General features: G+C 41.8%; 1 protein-coding gene across 1 annotated transcript in view; it reads left to right on the forward strand.

The window, feature by feature from the left end:
• The window catches only part of slc4a11 (solute carrier family 4 member 11), a 157998-nt gene that overhangs the window by 90928 nt on the left and 51867 nt on the right, over positions 1 to 15203 (forward strand). The window contains exons 6-8 of the mRNA XM_008283193.1: positions 5028 to 5109; positions 7620 to 7743; positions 14711 to 14927. Coding sequence (XP_008281415.1) covers positions 5028 to 5109; positions 7620 to 7743; positions 14711 to 14927 — 423 coding nt within the window. The remainder of the gene's footprint in view (positions 1 to 5027; positions 5110 to 7619; positions 7744 to 14710; positions 14928 to 15203) is intronic.

Genomic DNA, 15203 nt, shown 5'->3' on the forward strand with positions numbered 1-15203 from the left:
AAAAAAAAAAAAAACTGCTGGCTCCATCCAAAGTGGCAAAATGAATAGATCTGGGATTGATGATTGATTGATTTGTTGTGAGCGGATTGGCATCCAGATAACGAGGTTTCCGCATTGACCCAGTCCTGGTTGACCCTCTCATCACCACGTCACCTCGCAGAGTGTGTTTGCCGCATCCGAGCGACGCCTCGTGTACTGTAAAGCGTTTGATCCGGAGCGCTCCTGTGTTTTAATCACCTCCTTCAAAGTGCCCTCTCCACCCTTTGAAGGAAACCAATCATCCGTCATTGTGTCGTGTATGTTTATGAATGTGTGTTCGCCGGCAGGTCCGAGACCACAGTTAATCTTTCAGGCAGCTAAAGGATCAGGAGGCTTTATTGAGGTCACCTCTGAGCATAATGTAAGGAGCCCTCCTTGCCAAAAAAAAAAAAAAAAAGCGCTCGTGGCCGTTGCTCACACGTTTTCTTTTTGCACGTCTTTGTGGGTTTTCTGATGTTAAACTGGCATAAAAGAAAAAAAAGAGAGAGAGAGCAACATTAGCATCCTGTGGTTTAGCATATTTATTGATTCGTCTCTCGCTTATTTGTGACAGACGGCTTTATCCTCATGTGATTTGCAGAAATTTCAATCTGTTTTTTTCCCCCCTCTCTCTCCCACCACCCCGCCTCCAACCAAACCAAAGAATTCACCCAAGAATCCAACGAGATCAAAGCGAACGGGCCAATCCAGCCACCCAGTCGTCTTCCTCACATTTTTTCATCACTTTCCATTGAAGTTTGTCACATTTGATATGCTGCGTGCGAGCATCTGTGATATTTTTTATTATTTTTTTTTCTTTTCTGTGTGCGGAAGCAGCAGCGCAGCAATGTTTGCGAAAAAAAGAAAGAAAAAAAAAAAAGCTGACGAAACCGCGCGGAAATCTTTGCATTACTGACAAGTATCGAATGTCTTAATTAGTCTCCCACTTGATCACAGCAGCAATTGCTGACAGTCTCGTCCACGTCGGGCTTCGTTCACCTTAGCCGGCGACGTAGCGGCACAAGCCAAGGCCCGGTGACGAGTATTTAAAGCAAATGATTAGCATGCAGAGGAGGTTGGGGCGGTGGAGGGGTCCATGTTTGCATGAAGCAAAGGCACCGTCACAGCGGATTGTTCAGTCTGGCTTTGACATGCAAATCTGTGTCCTTCAACGTAGTGACAGGTGGTGGGATTTACCTCTTATTTTAGAAATATATTTATATATAACCGCACTTACTGTGAAATGCATGGAACAGTTCTGCAATGACTCTGCCTTCATGGAGGTGAAACTGTTTGTATTAGAGGTGTTTACTCCACTTTGTTGTCTGCAGTTTGTTGCATCCTGCTGTTGAACTACGCTGCCTTACATGTACAGGAGTTTCTATTATCTCTACCAGTGCTTTTATATCAATGCAGGGAAGCTAAACGCCTTGTTTTTCACTCGTTACGATGCAAATGTTCAACACAGGGCTGCACAGGATATCGTTTTAGCCTGACGTTTCAGGGCAAATTGACTCACAACTTTTTGCCTTTTTGTGCTTTTTTAAAAAATTATTATTACAAAAAGAAAGTCAGACAGGTCTCGTTTTCCACGACTAACCCACGAGGGAAGTCTGTCTGATTGAACGTGATGTTCTCAGATAGAGTTTGTTGACATGCAGACGTCACATCTGTGCAGCAAAGAACAGGAGAGAGACGCTGACGCAACATTGGTCTTATGGAAATATTTCGGCTACAGAAAAGATGACGTTCAACAAAAACAGTTATTCTGCAATTTGCTGCTTGTTTGTTTGACTATTTAAACAACATCCCAAAACTCTGCATGAAACTAAAGCTGAATGCTGCACAAAGCAAAAAAAACAACTATTGTTGATGCATTTGTCACAACACATGGGAAAAGTCCTGCGTTTTTCGGCATTTTTTTGCAATAATTTTGCATTTTTTATGCAGATGCACTCCCCTACAAAATCACTCCAAGGTATTCAAGTCATCTGGGGAAAATTCCTGCATTTTTTTTCAGAACTTTATTGTCCAATATCTTGCAGCCGTACTTCAGCTGCTGCCTCCCAAATCGGCGTGTACAGTTTCAGTATAAAGAGAAATGCTGAAAAGGGAGGTTTGGTTGGAAAAGAGAAACGCAGCATCAGGTGTATGTAAATATTCTGGCTGCAGAAAAGGATGACGTCGACAAAAAAACAAGTATTCTGTCGGCAAAGTCTCCCAATTGTTGCACGAGAGGAACTTATTTGTTTGAACGTTTAAATCGACACCACGGGGCTGTTGTTGATGAAACCAGATCTGAAGGCCGTACAGTGCAAATACACTATTTTGGATGCGTTTGCCAAAGTTGCACCATATAAGAAAGCTTTTTTTTGCATTTTTGAAGCAGGTGCACTCCCCTGCACAATCACTCGAGGACGATTCTTTCGAGCCGTCTGGTGAAAATTCCTGTATTTGTTTAAATCTGAACATACATATTGCAGAAAACCTAAACATTGCAGCGTCAGTTTTTCCAATATCCTGCAGCCCTGCTTCGGCTGCAGCCTCCCCAAACCACAATACAGCTACAATATCACCTCTTCTGAAAAGGATTCAGCAAAAAAAGCCACATAACACCTCTGGGAAGAGCAGATTATTGCAACTGTTGGATTCATTTTTTAAAAGGAATAAAGTGACATTAACCTGCAGAAAAAGGTTCTGTGCATAAAAATAGTCGTATAGTGGAAGAAGAGCTGCGATTTTGAATTATTCAGGTTAATGCAAAACCAACTTGGGCGCCCCATGATGCGCTATAATACTTATATAATCCAGCCTCCCCTGTAATGAATTATATAAGACAATACTCTGCAGGTTTTAATTACAGCTCGATAGGAATTGTTCATTTAGACAATGGGATTAAGTCGAAATAATAACCCAATATTATCATATCACCCGCTTAAAAAGTGGATCATCTGAATCGCTGCCAAGCCGTAACAAGTGTTTTTCCTCAAGAGACCGCGGCTAATCCGCTTCTTGTGTTTTTTATTCTGACGTGCGGGATCACATGTGAGACGCCTGAGTCATCACAAATATGATTACGAATCTGTCTTCTTTTTTTTTTTTCCACAGATTTTTTGTAAAACATTATTATTATTTTTTAAACCTCACAGACGCATAATTGACAAAGCCTTTTAGGATGCCACAAAGTCAGGGAGTGCTGCTGCCGGCGTGAATCATAGCTGGAGCGAAATAAATCATCATGGGTAATTTTGCAGAAGCTTTCCACTTTTGACAATAGTGGCATCATTTAACCCCCCCACCCCTACCCCAAAACAACAAAAAACTGCCCGTTCACGCTGCGCCCCGCTTGTTGAACCGCTCTCAACGCTGAAACAATCCATCCTCGCTCGGAAATTAGACGTTTGTCACCAAAAACGTGGCGGCTAGTTAGCATGTAGCTCGCTGACATTGACCGGAGGACGACGAGATGCCCTCAACCATCTCCTCCTCTCTCTCTCTCTCTCTCTCTCTCTCCTTCATCCTCCTCCTCTTTTTTTTATCTTTTAATCTGTCTTTTGTTCTGTTTGCATCCCTCCGTCTTCTCCCCTCTTCTCCTCATCCCTGACGTCAATGAGAAATTGGATGTTTTTTTGATTATTACACGGCTGTCAGGCTTTACTGCTATTAATTGAATTGAATCCATCTCCTGCACTTCTCTTCTGTCCCCTCCTTCCTTCTTCATCTCATTTTTTGCTTCTTCAGGTTTTGTTTTGCCCCTTCTCCTGCCTCTTTCCTTTATTTTTCTCGATGTTTCCCTCCTTTTTTTTTTTTCTTCCTTCCCACCTGTCTCGCTCTCGTCCACGTGCCGGCTTCTTTTTTTTTTCCCCCCTCCTCCCTGTCACTTTTCATCCTCTCCTTCCCCTCTTTCCTCTCCATCTCCATCTCCATCCTCTCTCTCCCCCCCCTTTTTTTTTTCCTTTCTCTTATTTTCTCTCTCTCTCTCCCGTCTGCCTCCCCCCCACCCCCTCCTCATCTCCTCCGCCTCCCCTCTTATTCTTCCCTCCTGGCTCTCTCGCTCCTTGAGCACTGTGATACTGTTGTCATGGTGACGCCCATCATTTTCTGGCATGAATGTAGGATACTTTATTGATGAGACGGCATTGGCAGAGAGGAAGAGAAAGAGGAAAAAAAAGGGAGAGTGACGAAGAGGGGGGAGAGAGAGAAAGGCGGACAGAAAGAGGAAAAAGATGTGGAAACGATACAAAACATTCCTGTAATTTCCCTCTGAGTTGAAGAGGATGTTGCAAGGGCATCTTCTGGAGGGGGTTTGGGATAGTCGCTGATGGAGAATATCCCCTCCACCACCACCACCCAACGAAACACTATTATTCATCACTCTCAGCGTGAGAAGTCAGAAGGGAGAATCCTCTTATTAGGAAGCAGCGAGCCGGCGTCAGCGCTGCCCCCAGTCGCCCGTGTTTAATGATTTGTACTCTGTAAACACGGCGGCATAATGAAATGTGTTTTTTTTTTCCCTTATAATCTGTGAACACGAGCGTCGGTGTTTTCTAAGGTTAGACGGACATCCTTATTAGCCCTCGGCGGCGCGGTGTTTGCACACAGAAGCGGCTTGGCATCGCCGTCCAAAGCAGAAGGCGATGCTCGTTAGACACTTCTGATGTAGACATCACATCGAGAGGCTTGGCACAGCTGATAAGGCTCCGAGATTGAACATTTCAGGCGTTCGACTGACACCATTTGGCAAGATAAAGAAACCGGAGCCAGATTTTTTTTTTTATAATATATTTTTAAATACATTAATACAGCAGATTTAAACATCTCTGATTAATGTGCAAATGAGCCCCCGTAGCTGCACATTTGTTAGGATTTAGATTATATTTAGAATCAGCCACGGTGAACAGATGACGCTGCTGATGCCCGCACACAGAAAAGAAGGAATTAGGAGCGTGTGTGTGTGTGAGGATGAAGCTCAGCTGACTTGTGTTTGACCTCTGACCTTTGCGCCACAGTTCACCTGCTGTCGGAGACCATCCAGGGGGTGACGGCGACGGCCACCGGGGTCCAGTACCAGCAGTCCTGGCTCTGCATCCTGTAAGCACTTAACATTTGTCCACGTGTTTTTATGTGCAAGGTTTGGAGTGGAAATTATCAGATATTTAACTGGTTGGTCAACAAAAAAAAAACATTCAAGCATTCTTTATTCTAAGTGTGTATTCGCTGTAGCATCTCAAATTTGTGATTTTTAGTTTTTAGTCTGATTTACGTGACTGTAAATTGAAGGTTTTTTTGCATCCTGTCTTCCAGAAATCACAACCAAACTGCATTCTCAGTGAAGTTTTGTCTTGTTTGTGACGTATCACAAGTACTCTCTGTCAAACCGATCCTTTGGTCACCCTGCACTGTCATGAATTACTGTAAAAATAAAGCCAAATTCTTACTGTAAAATCTAATGAGTCAAACACAAGAACAACCATAAACAGCAGGCTACTGTTAGACCTGACGGTGCGAATTCAACAGGAAATGTTTCTGAGACAGTGCCACGAAGTTTAGAGTCTATTTAGGCAGCTGAGAATATTAAAATGTTAAAACTCTTTCCTAACACGCTGCAGTTTTTAAAAAAAAACTTTTTGGGAGAAAATGTGTTTCTTTCAGAATCACAAATGAGAATGCAGTTCAGTCGTATAGGAGCGTCATTTCTGTGAGGCAGGCTTGTTGTCAGGCAAAACAAGCGATCTGAAGACTTTACTTTGGGCTTTTAGAAACTTTAATGGGATTTTTTTTTCTCCTCTAATATTTTTAGAAGTGGATCTTGAAAAGCTCACTTTTTTAAAGGCAAAAGGGAATAACAATCATTAATGTGTGAGTGGAGAAAGTTTTATTTGAAAGCAGCATCTCTAAACCATGTGCAGCTAAAATAATTCAGCTGAAGTATTTTTCTGATATGAAAAATACAACAAAACAGTAATTTGACTTTTTTGCTCATGTTGAAATGTGTTTATGATGAACAAGTGTCCCAAAACATTTACATTGAAGTGACAAGGCTTATTAGATGGTAGAGTTATAACTAAGAGAATAAAGACAGAAGTCAGGTGATGTCAAAGAGCGAGGAGGAGCTCTGGGTGGATGGATGGATCACCACAACATCTGACATCAAAACAGATGGCTGTTTCTTAACTGTTTTCAACAGTTTTATTCAGGTCATTTAGTACCTGAACTTAAAACTGGCATAGGCAGAAATAAGGAAAATTAAAAAAAAAAAAAATGTAGCTGAAAAAGCACAGACATATGTGCGCATTTTAAACATGCAAAGTTTATAGTCAATTTTAATTACAGTTTCTGTGTTGATTTTTCTGCCCTGGACGTCAACACATGGCCACGACGTCTTAACTCCTACAATGACCTTTGTTTCACTTTATATTAGCTCGACTAATCTCAGTGAAAAGACCTGTTTTTTTTCCCATTAAAGTCTCTCTTCTAAAGAAGGAAAACCAAGCCAAGAGGAGATCTCAGACCACTTAAATTACAGAATCGTCTCAGGCTTTTATGGAATTTTTTTGATGCCAAGAAAATACTGCCTACCCCAGCTTTAACCAAACATTTACAACTGCACTGTATAATGGATGTAAATGTATAATAATTCAGTGACGTTAATAATTTAACCAATTAAACATATATTAACTGACAAGACAAAAAAAAAGGACCCGAATGTCAGAAAATGTCTTACAGGTTAGCTGTAGTACCTGATTGCGCCACCAGGTGGTGCCTCTTGCTGTTTACTACTATTACAACCAGAGGAGGCAACACTGGAAGTCCCATTTCGGCAAACAGAGAGCATTGTGGGAGTTTAGCTAGTAAAGGGGCACCATGAGAAAGTTTTATTTGGTGCTTAATGCCTATAGACCAGAGATTTCATTATGAGAACATCATAGAGGCGTGAATAATCGACTAGTGATGAATAAGGCTGCTGATTATTGGTTAAGAAAACAATTTAACATTTGACCAAGTCACTGTATAAAACAGTTTTATCGTTCTAAAGTGATTTTTATTGATTTTTGAGGGCACAAACAAACAAATATCCAACTGATAAGGACCTCCAATTAGAAAACGCTCCCATGTATTAGCATAGAAGGCTAAAAAAAATTACATATATGTGGTTTAAATGTGGTCAACTTGACTTTAAACAGCACCCATGAAGGAGAAGTTAAACGTTTGAGTCGAAATCCAAACGGCAGAGATAAATGGCTTTCACTGAACAATGATAAAATGTGAATGAGATGCACTATAAATAAACATTATTATTATTATTACTATTATTATTTATGAATACAGTATTTAAATCTTGTGTGAAATATATGTTAATCCAGCTCGTAGAGTTCTTTGTGAGAGTGCCTCTGCAGTATATATATGTGTGTGTTTATATACATGCATTCCTATACCGTGCGTGAGCAGCAACATTTGAATACTGTCCAACTGTTGCTGCAGAGAAAGAGGTTAATCTATGGAAATGAGGGGCGCTGCCAGTGAGGTGAGGCGTTGACATTTATAAAAAAAAAACCTCCTCCTCTCTTTTTTTTTTTTTCTCTTTCCCCTCTCTGCTCCAGCTGCAACGTGAAGCATCTCCAGAGGCGTCACGTGTGCATCTCCCGCCTGGAGAGGCCGCAAAACTGGGGGGAGAACTGCTGCGAGGTCCGCTATGTCATCCTGATACTGGCCCCGCTCAAAATGGTAACCGCCGCCCCCGCAGGGACTCAGTGATACGCGGGATTTATCTGTCCTCGCCGGGTTACTCAGCAGCGCTGATCCACTCGTTTGTTACAGTAGTCGTGCACATTTCACTCGCTGATGTATGCTTTCATCTGGTCTTTATGTCATTTACCGATGGTGGGCTCACTTGTAGCCCGTTAAAACCCCGCTTCACTGCTTTCAGCTGCAGGTAGAACTTTGTTTTAATGAGGCAACTCTTGCAAAATCAGTTCAAGTCCAATTAAGTTCGGTTTTGTTCAACTCAGTTCTGAGTGAAGTTGTAGAATGAATATGAATATGAATGAATATTTGCAAAAACAGGTAACTCCATCGACACAAACCTCCATCGTCTACCTGAGACAATACCAATCAAACTTCACTTATCTCATGTCATTTCTACTGAAGAGGTCAGGTGATGTCAGAGAGCGAGGAGGAGGTCTGGGTGGATGGATAGATCACCAAAACATCTGACTTCATCTGACTTCAAAACGGACGACTGCTAACTGTTCTCATTCATTTCTATTTTTGTCATTTCTACTGAGTCAGATCCACTCAACTTCAGTTTGACGGATATTATCTCAAGCAAACAACAACAAAAATAAGTTTTCTGAAAGTCTAAAAAAGTGGAGTTCTACGTTTTTACAAATGAACTCTTCATATGTGTCACCATGATCAGCTTTTGCAGATTTCTCTCACCAACATGTGCAGATTTGTTTCAGGGTTTATGGTTTTTTAATCACAAAATGTTGCACGAACAACGTCGACGACAGCTCAGGGAATATTTTCTGTAATTCAAAGCAAAAATACACATGAAAAGAAAGCAAAACTGAGCAAAAATAATAAATAGATCAGATATATTATGTTTAGGCTGCAAAAGGGTGGTTTTAAGATATGATTTCATTTTGATTTTCTATTATTTTCTCTGAACTCCAAGTGGTTTCTGGGTGTTTCACATTTTTCCTCACTGTGGGTTCTTTTTTTTTTACTGCAATATAAAGTTCTGAACAATACCACGGCTTTGTTTTTAATAACAGATCAAATCCTAGCAAAGATACAACCAAAAAAGGGAAAAAAGAAAAGTACCTAAATCGAGTATTTTCCTCCTTGGATGCAGCTCTGCAGAAAAACTAGGGTAGATGCAATTTAGCAGTGTGTTCCACTCCTTAAAATTACACAGCTCCTGTCACATTTTTAACTCACTGTGGGCTCATTTTTCTCTGCAGCATAAAGTCCTGCACCTCGATGGAAACAGAATAACCAGGACTAGAAGGAGAGAGAACTCAAAAGTGCTCACTGTGCAGTTTAACACAGTTATAACGCCGTAAATCATTTTTTAAAAAAGGGGAAATAAATGAACGAATGGCTTTCTTTTGTTATTTTGCAAAAATAATTTAAAAGCTGGAATCAGCATGTGCAACGTTTTTCCAAGTCTCCATAGGTGTTCCCGTGAGTGGAAAAAATACTGGTGTCTTTACATATTTTGATATATTTTACTATTTCTATATATATTTTTCTCCTTACTTGTCTCCTATCTACTCTCCTGCTGTGTACACTGCCTGCAGTTCAGCTGAGAAGTCTCTGAATTGTTGTCATGTGGTTTTTTTACACAGCTGAGTCACGCCTGCCTTCCTGGTTGCACCAAGAAATGCAGATTTTTTTGTTTTTTACAAGATGAAGTCAAAGCTAACGGTTTATTTTTGGCAATTATTTAAAACTTAGATGTGTCCAAGTTTCAAGGCGAAATCAGGCGTCACACATGAGTAGTTCGAGGACCATTGGAAAGTTGAAGTCCCACGATTTTTACTTTTTTTTTTGCAGTTTTTGGCTCTGATAAATTGCATTACGGTGGCTAGCATTGTTGCCTCGCAGCTAGAAGGTCGCCGGTTCGCGTCCTGGTGAGGGCACTCGGGATCTTCGCAACCCTAGTGAGGATTAAGCGGTACATGTACAATGGATGGGTTTTTGTAGGGTGAACATGCTTTTCAAATCCATCAGTGTGTTCTGGGGTTCTGTTTGCTCATATTTCAGATTAAAAACTTGAGTTATTTGTACCACTGTTTAATTTGAAGTGTAAGGTGGTGGCAGGATTTAAAGGAAACACTTTTTAAATACTGCATTTTGCATCTATAAGGTCAGTGACTAACATTTCGCTCTTAACGTTTCTATTTCAACTCGCTAAAATCTGAGAGCTTTGAAGCCGCCGACCGTCTGCTGAACTGAAATCAATCCGAGGACCTCTCAGGCGCCTCGCGTGGGCACGAGCGTCCTGTCGGCTGAAGCCTTTCGGGTCGCCGCCGTGCGCCGGATTGCTGTTTTCTTCAGGTCTGAAGAGCCTCCGCTAGCCGACGGAGAGCGCCACGTATCCTGTAATAGCCCTCCCTCCCATCAAAACGTGAACCCTTTCGGCTTCCCATCAAACCACTCAACCTCTCTGTCCTCCGACGCCTCATCCCGAGCTTTCAACTCCGGCTCACGTGTTCAGACTCGCTCTGATTGTCGCCCCGCTCCACATGGAAACCCCTCCGCTCTCTTCCACGCTGAAAAACAGGGATTTCTTCACTTTGGTCGCGGCTTCCCCCCTCCTCAGAGCATCCCGTTGGGTGGAGTAACCACAGATTCGGCGATACCTCAGCTAACTGCGTTATACTTTCTGTTTGTTTGTTTGTTTTCTTGGTTTCTATCTTGTTTTTTTTTCTTCTTCCCCCCATGAATCCCCCCGTTTGTTTGTTTCCTTCGCCAGTCTTACAGGCAGCAATCTAAACCACTAATGGCATTCTCAGAGACATTCATCTGAGCCCCAAGTAAACATAAAGCACCATTACGTCTCAATTATCCCTGATGGCGACTGCTTCTGCAAGAGAAAATCTTTGAAGCGGCATGATGATGATGATAATAGGAATTCTTTTGGTCGGCCGATGTATGCAGCCTGCCATGTGTCGGGGTGGACCGCCTCCATCGCCCTCCGCTTACAGAGCGTTTGTGGCTTCTCTTTCTTCCCCCCCTCCTCCTCCTTTATTCAGAGTGAATCTGCTGAACAGACGTGACCTTTGTTGGGAGATGTCCTGTTTTTCATTCAGTCGGTTAAATACATACCTGACTGCGCGTTCGTGTGCCCTCGTGAAAGAAAACTGGAGCTGCCCTCGGCGTTGGACGTGTTGGAGGATACTGACTTTATACACCCACAGTTTCCCACTCTTATTCAAACTAGTGCACTTAAAAACAGGGCAAAAGAAGCACTTTTAAATTGTGTCTTTTGAATAAAAAATACTCTTTATTGGTTCAAAAGGTGTTTTTTTGAATTTTTCAGGGCAGCTGTCCACTTAAAAAGAAGAATAACGGAACAGTTTGCGTCGGTATTTCTGAGTTTCGACAGCCTCTAATTAAATTGTTGTTGAGGTAATTCACCGTACGTGACAACAAAGGTTCTCAATGTAATATTCAGAAAATGATGTCGGAAGAACATTTTTTATTGTCCTCAAATGTATTCATAACCTTCCATTAAAGAAAAGGCAAAATTCACAATAATCACTCAAATAAGTAGAAACTGAAAAAAGTACTAATAAATAACAATTTGCTGAATTATAATGTAGTGAAATAAGATGTTGCTTTTGAATTGTGGCTGAAAAGAATAATTTTAAAAAATAAAATAATTTTAAAAATGTCCCATTGTTCAACAAAATGTTAGCTTACGGGTCCCATCATGCTTATTTTTTTTATTTATTTATTTTTTAAAATATATATATTTCTGTTGAACCACAATTCAAAAGCAATGTCATGATTTTCACTAAATTTTATTTATTATTGCTTAGTTAGTTTTGATCGCTTATAAACTTCGGTCGCTTAAAAAATTTCGGAAACGAGGTAGTGAAAATCCTGTTTTCTGGTGATTTTTGGGGTCAAACGACATCATTTTACTTCATTTGCATAATTTATTTCATGACTGAGTTGCTTGTTCACATACGGGGATTCCCACTGATAGAAAATCAAAATGAACGTAACAGAAAGTCGCCACATACCGAAGTCGCCACATAACGGGAGTCGTAATGCCAGACCGGTACAGCTGGCTATAGTGTCAAAAGGGTTAAGTCACTTCAGGTCATTTTTACAATCGTAAAATCAGGACCTCACACCATAACATTATCTAAATAAATCTAACTAATCCAACTTTTCCCACTGAACAGGCGTTTTTCCTCTAGTTCCATCCACTTTTCACTTATCTGATGAAAGGTCCTGCTACGTCCTTCCTGCTACGTCCTCCATGGATTGGCACAACAATCATTGGTGGCCACCAGTAGATGAATCCTAATGACTAGCACCACTCTGCTTTTTTTGTTGAGTGAAGTATATTTGGCAAACAAACGACTCCTCACCATCGCCAGGCCAAACTCTATCCATCCAGCCCTTTCATTTATTTCTAATCGACTGCAGACCGAATGCATTATCACCACACTCAGATGCATTGGGTCTCGAACGCTTTGTGCGGCAGCTCCTCGTCTCCGCTGGAATCCATTGTATCTGCTGTGAATCCGACTGCTGCCGCCGCGTCTTTGACTCAAACTACAAACTGTTCAGCCGGGGGGAGCATTTGATCCTTAGCGGTGAAATTTTTTGATGGGTCTGTCTTTTAAGACTCCTTCTCAGACCCGACCGAAGGTACGCTATCCGGCTCCCCGCGCAGAAAGAAAGAGCCTTGAGATTAATCAAGATCTGTCGGCTCTTTGGGCTCTGGTTGAAATTCAGTTACCACTGTGGAAAAGCTTAAAGGCTTTAGTTACTCTGTTTACTGCAGCTGCCGCCGTTCTGAGCCCGACTACGCTGGTATCATCACCACCTGGCTAACAAGGCTCCGCTGGCACCGCGCTGTCTCCGAGCCTGCCAGGGCCACATTAGCGATACTTGGTGGCGGCGGCGGCGGCGGCAGCGCTTTGTGACTTGTGACGGCATTATTTGTAGCAGATGTGGGATTATTGACGCCCTCCCCCCACCCCCACCCCACTACAGTACACCCAACCTGTACCGAGCGTATCCGAGCCACCTTTGAAGTAGAAATAAGTAGCTTAGGTACTCCAGTTCCCAGTACGAAGACCAGAATTATATCCCCGGTATTTGACATAGAGGTTCTGGTGCATTGTGTAAAAGATGTTTTGCAAGTGAGAAACATTGGGCGACGACAAGGGATTCAGTTTTAGCTGCGGCTGCTTTTATGTGGCAGTATGGTGGTAATAATGACGTTTTTTGGACACGAATCTATTCTTGACAAACCTGTTTTGCATCTTGGTTGGTGTTCCAGTGCATGAGCCGTCACCTAAAGCAATAAAAATATAAGAATTCAAAGCATTTCTCAATGTTTCAACCCAAATTAAAGCTGCTGTAATCAATATTTTTATTTAATCAATTGGTTTGAACAAACTTCTGGTTTGTATTTCAGTCTTGTTACGTCACCTAACTGCACTTAAACGACATAAATCTGAACATTTGGAGCATTTCTCAGTGTTTTGAGGCTAAATTAAAGCTGCTGTAGTCAATGTTTTTTAATAACAGATAATTCTGACAAACCTCTTCAGCATCCTGGTATGTGTAGCTGCATATTGTAACATCACGTAACGACATTAATCCTAAATATGTGTATATATTTATGTTTTAAAACTGGAAATTTCAAAGCATTTCTCAGTGTTTTTGCACCAAATTAAAGCTCCCATAAGTATTGGCACGTCTAGCTGTCTATTGTGACGTGACGTAGCTGCATTATAACAGCAAAAATCCAAAAACTCCAAGTATTTATCCATTAAAGCTGCTGTAATCAATGTTCTTTATTGACAATCGATCCAATTACTGCAGGTAATATGAAAGACAGTGGTTGTAGAGACCAACATGTGTTCGCCTTTAGCTCCAAGGAGCATTTTAGCTCCTTTCAGCTCATTGTTTTGCCTCTTTAACCAGGAATATACCCTTTAGATTCACTCATTGGCGTTTTTTCCAGACATGTTTACCATAAAATCTCTTAGAAGTCTGACAAAGTGAGCTGAAACTAGCTTGGAGCAAAACAAAGCTAAAAGAAAAAAAGGGTTCCAGGTGAATGCTAATGTTGCTACCAAATGCTAGCAAGTTCCTCATGTCCGTAAAATTAGAGTAAATGCTTCATTGGACGGTTCTCGAAGACCTCTCATCTTGGAGTCCATCTCCAAACAAAAGAGGACGTTTACGACACCACCTATCAGGTACTTATCTGCAGTCTTCAGGTCCCTTCCCTGAAAAACACCTTCAGACCTCCCTTAGAGTTTCACAACCACCTTGAGGTGTTTGATGTGATCTGGTGGTGCTCATAAATACCTGGAACTCCTCATAAGTCAGTTAGTTTTAAAATGTATGTGGATGTTTTTATGTCCTGATAAAGAGGCGACTCGTCCAGACCGATGGGGGACGGGTTTTTGCAAAATCTAGTACAGAGATTCAATTCAGTTTTGTTTATACAGCGCTAATTTACAACTTAAGTCTTCTTAGGTCCTTTCAACGTCGTAAGATCAAGACCTCATAATGGGAAACCAAACAAATCCAATGATTCCCTTTGAGCAAGCACTTGGCCACACTTAATGGATGAGTCCTAGAGAATATGGTGGTTCTCCTTAAGAGCCATTAGCAGGTCAGATTTTTAATTTATCCAGTCAAATGTTCCACTATCGAAAACTGCAGGTGGAAGTATACAACACCACCTATCAGGTACTTGTAATATTAGGAAGCCTCTTGGATGACGGTTGGAACGTCTTTAAGGACCAAAAATGTGAAGTCCAGTTGACTAACTAAGGGTTAGCTCAACCTGGACGACTGAAAATCGACCCAGACTGTCCATAAAATGTTAGCTCCACATATCAGTGATGTGCTGACGGCTTGTTTGTGGTCCCATGTTTGTGCACATTTAACCAATCTGACTCTTCTACTCTTCCCTTCCCAGAAAAGCACCAAGACGGCGATGGAGCTGGGCCGGACGTTCGCCACCCTCTTCTCCGACATCTCCTTCAGGCAGAAGCTGCTGGAGACAAAGACTCAGGAGGAGTTTAAGGAGGCCCTGGTGTTCCAGAGACACCAGCTGACGGCGACCAACCAGCAGCCCACGGCTCTGGGGAAGGAGGAGACCGACCCCCGCAGCCACAAGCCCCTCAAGGTGGGAGGCAGACCTTCTGTGTACAGCTTTACAGTGTTTCTGGTGATTATTCACGTTTCCACACAATCCGAAGTGGCGTCTGTTCGTATGATCACATTGTGAGTCACTCCCGGTCAGAGCGCCGAGGCGAGGCCTGTGATTGGTCAGCGCTTGAACTGTGTTTTAGGGTTGAGATGGTTTCCAAGTGTGCTGAATCCTCGTCTTTCTGAGTCTGATTTTGCTCATTTTTTGTCTCTCAGTCCTTATGCATTGTGAAAAATAATAATAATTAAAACAAAAAAAA

Source organism: Stegastes partitus, unplaced genomic scaffold (genome assembly GCF_000690725.1).
Source record: "Stegastes partitus isolate 25-593 unplaced genomic scaffold, Stegastes_partitus-1.0.2 Scaffold301, whole genome shotgun sequence".
In the NCBI taxonomy this organism is placed as follows: Eukaryota; Metazoa; Chordata; class Actinopteri; family Pomacentridae; genus Stegastes; species Stegastes partitus.